Raw genomic sequence first — 9,402 nt, forward strand, 5'->3', positions numbered from 1 at the left:
GTATATTTCATTTATATGAACTATTTAACTTAATTTGGAATCATTCCAAAGAAAAGATTCGTGAAAACTAGCCACTCTTGTGGAGAATTGATTGATAAATCGGATAAAATTACTGTTTTAGCGCTGGGACCCTTAAAAAACTGGTAATATTAAACAGAAGATCAAAATTGAGGAAAATAATCTAAGATTTACGGTTAATGTACAGCATATTTTGAAATTGCAAGTATATATTTCGCGGTCAAACTGTCATCTCTATGCGAAACCGCGTAAATTCGTACAAATTGTTGTAATTTTATGGACATTTTTGAATGAATCGACCGGCTTCCCGAGGAGGTGCGCCTTCCAGGTTCGTACGTGGACGTGGTCGTGGAGGTGGTGGCTATCGGCCCTACTTTTATTTCCGTCGCAATGGCCGCGTCATCCCTGCTGGCGGAAATCGACAGCCGGGCCAAGAGGCTGCTGGCCCAGTCGCTGATGCGGCTGAAGCACGCCCACCGCCAACAAGAGGCTGGAATCGTCCGGCCAGTAAGCGCGGTCGCGACACCCACCTAGACTGCAGCTTTCTGCGGCCCGAGAACTATGCAGCGCCAGAGGATGGGCTGCACGTGCAGAGCATAGCGGTGGACAATCCCAAGGCCTGTCCCGGCTGGCGGTTGTACTTTCTGCGCGACACCTACACGGCGGACAGTGAGCTGGCCAGACGCATCACTGCCGTGGAGGCACACTACCAGCGCAATCCGCAGAAGTACGACTTTGTGCGGATACGGGAGCAGGGATTCTTCAAGCTGCCTGCCCTCGGCATCGTTCACGACGAGCAGCTGAAGCAGGTGTGGCCTCGGCTGACGGAGGATCTGCGCGAGCATCCGTTGCGCACAATGTCCACCCTGGCCGTGGCCATGCACACGGTGGTGCTGCATCACAGCCTGGACACGAATGAGACGTTAGCCACGCGCCTCGAGTCCACTCTGGATCAGTATGTGCCGCCTCCGAGCCGCATACGCAAGATCTACGTGCGCCCCGAGGACTTTACGCCAGTGGAGCTGACCACAGGCATCAGCCAGGACCGCGTGGACACGCTGTTCTCGGTGCGCGGCATTGTGAGCAGCGTGGGCGAGCCGACATACAGCATTGCCTGGCAGTCCTTCCGCTGCTCTCGCTGCCAGGCGGAGCAGGCGATGCGTCAACGCGGCACCTTCCAGCCCCGCCCCTACCTCTGCAAGCAGGCTCAGTGCGTGGCCAAGGATAACTTTGTGCCGTTGCGGAGCTCGCCGTACACGCGCATAGCGGCCAAGCAGATCGTACGGCTGGAGGAGTCCAGTCTGTCGCTGATCACGGACCATGACAGCATACTCCCTGGGGAGATGGATGTGGAGCTGCGCCACGATCTGGTGGACTGCGTCCACGTGGGCCAAGAGATTGTCGTCAACGGGGTGCTCAAGCTGCGCGATCTTGGCGAAGATGTGGCCACCGGAGCTGGAACTTCCAATGAGATGAAGGCCTATCTTAAGGCTGCGAGCATCCAGGATGCGCACCACAAGCTGCGAGAGTTCAGCGAGCGCGATCTGGAGGCCATTGCCATGATCAATGCGGAGCCGAACAGCTTCAAGCTGCTGGTGCAGTCCCTGGCGCCAGAGGTGCACGGCCACGAGCTACCCAAGGCCGCCTGCCTGCTCTCGCTGCTTAGCGGCGGCGATGGAGGCGTCAATGTGCTGCTTGTGGGCGATCCAGGCATCGGCAAGTCAAAGATACTGCAAAGCTGCGCCCAGAGCACGGAGAGAGGTTCGCACGTAAGCGGCAAACGTGGCGCGCAGTCCGCGCAGAGGCTGGGTCCTACCTTCGCAGGGCGAAACAAGCGCGTGCTCCAGGCTGGGGCACTCATGTCGGCGAGCAGTCGCGGCCACTGCATCCTCGACGATGTGGACAAGCTGGCCTCGAAGCAGGCCGTACTGCTGCAGTGCATGCAGTCGGGCGAGATCAACATGCCGCTGCCGGGCGCCTTCTCCACGTTCCTGGCCAAGCCCTCGATCATCGCCTCTGCCAATCCTCAGCGGGGACAGTACGACGAGGGGCGCTACCTGCTGCAGAACATCCACATCGTGCCCAGCCTGCTCAAGGAGTTCCATCTGGTGTATGTCCTGCTGGACAAGCCCTCGGCCGAACGCGACATTTCACTGACGGCCCATGTGCGAGCCCTACACGCAGGGGCCAAGAAGCGAGCGCAGATAGCGGCGCGCTATGCGATCAAGCCCAAGACCAGCCACTCCATGTGCGAGGGCACCTTCTACGAGGCGAGGGCCGACGAGGAAAACAGCGAAAGCGACAGCATTATGGAGCAGGACTACGATCTGGACAAGCGCCTGGAGCTGCTGGGCGAGGATGCCGAACTGGACCTGCTGCCGCCCATATTGATCAAGAAATTCCTGGCCTATGCACGCCAGCATGTGAATCCGCTGCTAAGCGATGCGGCCAGCCGCGCCATCGAGCGATTCTTCATGGAGCTGCGCGGCGGCGGCGGTCGGACCGGAGTGCAGGACGCCGAGCAGAGCCAGATCGGATCGGGGTAAGTGTTTTTAATTTAAGTTAACTAATTCTACAAGTAAAGCTACGACCGAGTGCGGTCTGCTATCGCATCAGCTTCAGGAGGGAGGAGACGGGCAGCTCCAAGAAGATGGCCAGCAGGAAGGAGCACAGATACGACACGGTCACCGTGAAGAAGATGAAGGCAAACTGTCAAAGAGAAAGGTAGAATAAGCGCTTGGATAAGGGACAGCCTGAAGGACCCACCATCATGCCCGTGCCAAAGTAGATGGGTTCCCGCACGGTGGCCAGAACGATGCGCGCCACCAGCAGATGGATGATGAATGCGCCATAGGTGAGGCGTCCCAGTATCCGAAAGATGGGCAGGCAGCAGAACTTGCGGAAGATCCCTGCGGAAATAAAACAAACAGAATGAGGCAAGGGGAGTTCGTGTCTCTCGAGGCATTACTTACAGCCCACCTTTCCGGCCATGCCCACAATAAAGATGCTCAGACCAAAGGCCCAGAGATTGCGCTGCAGGCCAGCGTATATGGCGCCCCAGATGGCCGACGGTGCCGCATAGTGCTGGAATATGGGATGAGCGCTGAACAGCCAGAGGATGCCCACCGGAATGAGGGCGAACCACAGCAGCTGGAAGCTGCGCAACTCTCGCAATTTGTATTGCTGCAGGGCCAGCTGGTCGTAGGCCAAGGCGGCCAGAACGCCGCAGAAATAACAGCCAAAGTTCATCAGCGACGAGGTGTAGAACTCCGTGAACTGGCGATCCCCAATGAACGAGTCCTTTTGGGTTCTGTTTTGCAGGAGCAGGAGCAGGAGCTATTGAGTATTGAAATGAATGGGAGAGAGTCTCGAACTTACTGCGGCGTAGGCACAAAGATGGGATAGTAGTCCAGGGCGTACGTGAGCAGCACGGGCAGAGCCATAAAGATCGCCAGAATGACGGCGTACAGCTGCTTGCTCCATTTGGCAAAGCGATGGCCCAGCATCAGCAGCACCAGGCTGAGCACAAAGGATTGCGTGTCCGCGGCCAGATACCAACCCTGGAGCAGACACTGTCGGGAATAAAGCAAAAACACAGAGTGAAGCAGCTCCCTGGCAGCGCGAGATGGATCATCCACTTACGCGCTCGTCTGTCCGCACAAAGTTGTTGATGTACAGCAGATTGGTCCACCAGTTGCGACGGCAGGCCAGCTGCTCCCGCTCGTAAATGTGCCGCCAGAGCGGACCGCTGGCATTTTCAAAGTACACTCCGCTCAGCAGCAGGACAAAGGCGTAGGGCACCGTCAGGCGAATGTAGCGGAAGACGTTGAACTTGACAAAAAGCACGGCGTACTGCAGGAAGGTCCAGGACTCTGCCTTGGCCTGCACAGTGCGCGCCACTGCCAGCCAGTTGATGGTGAGCAGCAGGCCGCTGATCACAAAGAATGTGACGGTGATGAGGGAGCCGGAGACGAGCAGTGTGCCCGCGGCCGTGTGCAGCAGGCGCTCGGGATCCTGCGGATTGCTGATGGCGCTCTCGTAGATCACCCAATTGGTGTGCGCGAAGATCACCATGAACATGGAGAAGAACTTGAAGCAGTCGAGGAAGCGCAGCTCGCGCCCGATCTTGCCATTGGGCTCCTGGTTGAGCCGATACCAGTTACGCGCCACCGAAAAGGTGAGCAGCAGCTGCTGGACGAAACTCTTGGGCGGTGTCTTGTAGTGATCGCGCTCCTTGAGCATCTTGTCGTGACGCCGCCGCTTCAGCAGTAGATCCACGAGGCTGCCCACGCAAGCAAGTACCAGTAGACCGAACAGTATGCCATAGAAAGTCAAGTTCCAGGTATCTGTAGGGATTCAGCTATGACAACATGTCAAACATATCTGTAAAGATTACCCACCATCCTGGACCACATGTCCCGCCTCGTCACAGTACTCCACCACGCTCTTGGCGCGCAGATTGAATCCTCGTTGCTTCAGCCGCCAGTTGAGGCAGGCACTCGTCAGCCGCTGATGTTGCTCCCGATTCTGCGACTCCATGGCAAACAGTCCCAGATACACATTCACCTGCATGGAAATAGCAATAGCCATGAATGGGCCATCAAAATGCCAGAGACCCACACCCCACACTCCAATCTATTCCAAGCCCTTGGCCTTGAAAGAAATGTATTTGCTTTGATTGGATTGGATTTGGATTTGGATTTGGTATCCATTTCCACGTTTTGGCCAACGCCCAAGTCAACAGCAAGTCAGTCATTTGTGTAATCAGCCATCGTGAATGCATTTTGATGGCATCGATTGACTGGATCAATGGCATCCGCCACACCATCCCACCATCCCACCATCCACCATCCATTTACCCATCTACAGCATCTACCGTCAGCGGATTTTCCTAGTCGGGCATTCGTGTAATTTATGCAATATTTATAGGTAAATGCAGATGCAGATGCAGATGCAGATCACGAATTCAGAGGCAATGCCCATTAAAATGCCCCCAGATCGTAGCTGATTTCGAGTTGAATAAACTATTGAACCATTTTCACAGCTTCTGTTGTGCTGGTGGCTGATCGGTCATTATGGGCGACGCCTTGGCCGCGAGCAGTTTGGAAATGCATCCCAATAAATGCCAAGTCGTGTTTGAAGATTGAATTAAATGGCCCACGGATTGTGACGCGTCTCTCACCTTTTCATTGTCGGAGAGCAGACCCGCCTGCAGCGACTCCAGCTCGCTGTCATCCAGTGCGGCCAGGGAGGCCTCGCATTCCCTCAGGCAGAGACCAAAGTATAGCTGGCGATGGTCAAAGTGGTGGCGATCGTAGCGCGAAATCTCGACGATGGCCCGCCAAGCGGCCACCGATTCATTCGGCTGGACCTGGGCGCGGACAAAGCAATAGGTGGAGGTCTGCCCATCCAGTTCCTGCATGCAGCGGTCGTAGTCATCCAAGTCATAAAGCTGCGGCATCTCATAGAACTGCGTCACTGCGAAACAGGAAACAGAATATAGAATCAGCCCATTAAGTGTCTCATCCGCAAACGGGTTATGGCAGATCCTTTTTCGCTAGAACCATAACCTGCGGTTCAATGGCTGTTAATTCAAGTGAAAGGAAACTTGTTTTCTTTGAACTTGTTTTGCCTCCAACTCCGCACCATAAGGTGCATCATACCTTTAATAACTTTATCTATTCCAGTTAAAGGAGAACAAGAAACACACAAACAAAAGATTCAAGTTGTAACACGACGATAATTATTGTGCTGATGAAGAGCTTCAATCTCTTGTCGACGCTTCGTCTGAGTTAATTGTTTGCCTTATTCAAATATAAATAACGTCCAATCATGCCCAGTCTGGAGATATTTTTTGTGGCTTCTGCTGTGTGCTGCGGGGAAACTTTTTGCCAGAGAACACGCAACTGGGTGGAGTGAAGAGGGCAAAATCCCATCCTATCATTGCCCCCTAGAACGTTCAATTGTGTTACATCGTTCGATTGCCATGCGATCTTAACGGATGTCATCTTAATGGATTATGTGATACGCTTTTATCGTGTAGTATTTCCCCCTAGAATATGAACTACGCAAAACGTTTTGCATCATTTAATTCAAATTCATCGTATGCTTTAATTGCTTTTGTGTTTGGTTTTTAGCGTTCGCATAACCACAATTCATCGTTTTGGGACTTATTCTTTCTACTTTTCCATGAAAATAACTCATGGGGAACTCTTTTCGCTTATATTCTTTTCCCATCTGCTTCCCGCACTCGTACTCGCAAATTCTAGACCATTCTTCATCTGTAAACTACTCAACCTTTTCTACTGCTTACTCAATATTTTGTTTAATCCCACCATTTGGTGGACATCTAAAAAGATCTCTAAGAATGCATAATCATCAGGAAAGTAAACCTTAAAAGTTGAAACACAATTGAAGTAATAAAACTTAACATCATTCCCATTTTGTCTTTTTAAAATATCTGCCCTGCCATGTCTTTATCTTAGTGTTAGATCATTCCCCCATTAAACCAAACACTTTGCAACAATTATCAGAATATTTTTATGGGCACATAAATCAACTGAATTTTAAGCATCAAATTAATGCAGTCCCGACTCTGACTTACTGTTCAATTGAAAGCATTGCGCAGCCGTTAAAATCGCCGCTAAAGCCACGATCTGTAGCAACATGGTGGTCTGCCGGCTGCAAGCTTCAAGCTCCAATCAATCCAATCAATAATCGTATTAAACACTCTCTAATTAATGGAAACTTGGGCGACTCTTTGCACTTTCGTCACCCCACGCCAACGAAAATTGCCGTGGGCTCAAAATGCAGCAGCACTAATAACAATAAGAAGACGAAATTTCATCAACGCTTGCCATCCGATCCGATCCGATCCGATACGAAATAAATGAAGTAAAACAAAGCAGATGCACGCACAGAGCAGGGGTCTGGTCTGGCCAATGTCAATGTTAGGAAATGCACACGGCCACTGATAGCTTTTGGATTGCGACTGAACACTGAACACTGAAGACCGAAATCAAAACAAACCGAACCACCGGTCAGAGTTAGCTGATGAACCGTTTGAGTCGACGTGCGAGTCGAGAATGAAATGGGGCCGAAGCAGATGGGTCTGGTTAAAGCCTCAAGCATCTGCCTCTGCCACTGTCTCTGCCCTGTCGCTGCAGTTGCATTTGCTTTAATGATCATCAAGCGCAGACGGAAGGTTTCAAAATTTCCCCCCCAATATATACAAAGAAATGAAAATGCGTTGGAACATGTTCGATGCTGGCCCTTAGGCCGGAGCCGCCCACATCCCTCACAGATTTATGTTCAACTAACTATGAAAATGAAAATGTTTTCGGTTACCGCCGCCTGCCTGCTTAGCAGTTATTAGCCACGAATGTTAGGTCATAGACGGCGGGCTAGGGCTTCAAAATACACCAAAGACCAAAGACATGTCTTAACTCGTAAAAAGTTCTGTGGCGAAACAAGTTTGGCCATTTTGTAAATACTTATATCCACTTGCCAAATTGGGATGGAAAGATTTCCATATCGCATGTTGTATGCGTACATAACAGAACGACGTAGATTCTGCATAAAGCAAGATACGAAATTAATTTTGGCATCCAGAAACTAAGCCAAATATGGTGGCTGGCCTAGGGTCAACCTGGGCATTAATTATCTTGATAGAATTATCGGCTACCGCAGCCTCACATACTCTTTAGATATTCCATGATTTATTTTGATTTTATTTAAAGTATGAACCAGATAGAAGAGAGACCGAAGGTGCGATCATCAGTAAAAATCCACTTGCCAGTCATTAGTTCTTTACTGTTAAGTTACTTTGGAACTACCAGAGGCAAGAGTATACCAAAACGCATCAACAAATGGTTCAAACGCCAATCGAAAGACTGAAGCAACAGACTTTCTACCCCACTCTAACTTTTATCCATCTCCTGCTGCTTTCTTTTAGGCAACTTCTTTGTCTGATTCACTTATCCCAGGCACGAGCGCGCCTGGACCTGTCCAACACTGTCACTCCGCAACACGTGCGTGACGTAATCGCCCTGCTAACCGAGAGCATTACCCAGACCAGCATCAAGGCGGAGGAGTGCGGCGGAACGGGACGCCGCTCGCGTAGAGTTCCCGCCGCTGGAGGAGGCGGAAGAGGCTCTCAACTGCGCAATTTTGTGCACATGATGCAGTTGCGCGCCGTTGCGCTGGGACGGCGCATCTTCGAGTTTGAGGAACTGAAGGAGATTGGGACGCGGGCGGGCATATTGACGGGCATCAGCCAGCTGGTGGAGATAGCCAACATGGGCGGACATTTGCTCAAGAAGGGCGCAAACATGTACGAAGTGGTTCCGGACTAGACAAATGGCAGTGTCAATATTTAAACCAAGTCCACACATTTTAGTCTGCGTCTGGACATTGCTTCTAAGTAGAACTCTCGCTAAATGTTTGCCTTTTTGTCAAGTTGTCGTGTTACATTGTTAAGCTTACAACACGGTTCAGTAGCCATCGAATGGCATATCAAATGCGAATCCCTTGCTTGACTTGTAAGTATCGGAAATTTCCATAAATTATGACTCTCATTCATAAATGAGAACTTGCCTTTGTCATTTATTCTGTAAGAAAAACAGAATTTTCGTTGTATACTTTTGAGAGGAACAAAAAATAAAGCTAATCGAATGCTTTCAGAATTACTTAAAATAAAAATGAAATCAATTTTCTCGTTGTCAACCTTGTAGCTACATAATATTTGACAGTTCTGCAGAATGAGTGGAATAATAATATGAGAAATCCTTTACGAACGCCTCAGATGAAGTTTTAACTCATCTTTTCCATCTCCCTGCTAAGGTTTTGAAGATTTCCGTTCCGGCAATATTAGTGATCATTCTGCTGAATACTAATATTCAGAATATCATTTAAGATTAAGCACAAAACTGTTCCAACATTCATCTCTAGAAGATAATATTTATGTGAGAGAGCAAACCCATTGTAATTGGTTTCATTTAATACTTTATTATCTGGTATTCATAAAACTGCATATAATGTAATAAGTTTTTCATAAATAAATACTCAAAACATTTGTTGTATCAGTTTTAAATGTTCGTCGTTTGATTTCCGCGTGTCTTTCGGTCTTTCGGTCCTTTATCTTTATATTTATTCCTATGTCTTGGGTATCCTAAATGTATTTGTTATGTCTTGCATTACGCCTACATAGTATGCATGTAAGTAAGTGGTAGTCGTCGTCGTAGTAACTATTTGAAAAGCTCTGGTGTTATGGGGTTACACTAGAGAGGGGGCGATGGGCCTTAAGCCTATGTGGGGATTATCGGAAAGTAAATATATTAGAGCTATTTTGACCGTGCCTTGAATTTGCATTCAACTATTTACAAT

At 49.8% G+C, this 9,402-nt stretch overlaps 2 protein-coding genes across 2 annotated transcripts; one reads left to right on the forward strand and one right to left on the reverse strand.

Moving 5' to 3' along the window:
- Positions 1 to 245: 245 nt before the first annotated feature.
- LOC117585531 (DNA replication licensing factor REC) lies at positions 246 to 9,097 on the forward strand. The gene is made up of 2 exons (XM_034275048.1): positions 246 to 2,560; positions 7,973 to 9,097. The coding sequence occupies exons 1-2, from the start codon at positions 309 to 311 to the stop codon at positions 8,370 to 8,372; spliced, it is 2,652 nt and encodes an 883-aa protein (XP_034130939.1). The 5' UTR covers positions 246 to 308; the 3' UTR covers positions 8,373 to 9,097.
- LOC117585532 (nose resistant to fluoxetine protein 6) lies at positions 2,592 to 7,074 on the reverse strand. Its single transcript, XM_034275049.1, has 8 exons — positions 6,623 to 7,074; positions 5,201 to 5,496; positions 4,419 to 4,584; positions 3,661 to 4,364; positions 3,397 to 3,590; positions 2,991 to 3,328; positions 2,785 to 2,927; positions 2,592 to 2,727 (listed from the first exon to the last, which is right to left on the reverse strand). Exons 1-8 carry the CDS (start codon positions 6,684 to 6,686, stop codon positions 2,623 to 2,625), a joined length of 2,010 nt encoding a protein of 669 aa, XP_034130940.1. The 5' UTR covers positions 6,687 to 7,074; the 3' UTR covers positions 2,592 to 2,622.
- Positions 9,098 to 9,402: the final 305 nt, after the last annotated feature.

The sequence above is a fragment of the Drosophila guanche genome, unplaced genomic scaffold (assembly GCF_900245975.1).
Source record: "Drosophila guanche unplaced genomic scaffold, DGUA_6, whole genome shotgun sequence".
Lineage (NCBI taxonomy): Eukaryota > Metazoa > Arthropoda > Insecta > Diptera > Drosophilidae > Drosophila > Drosophila guanche.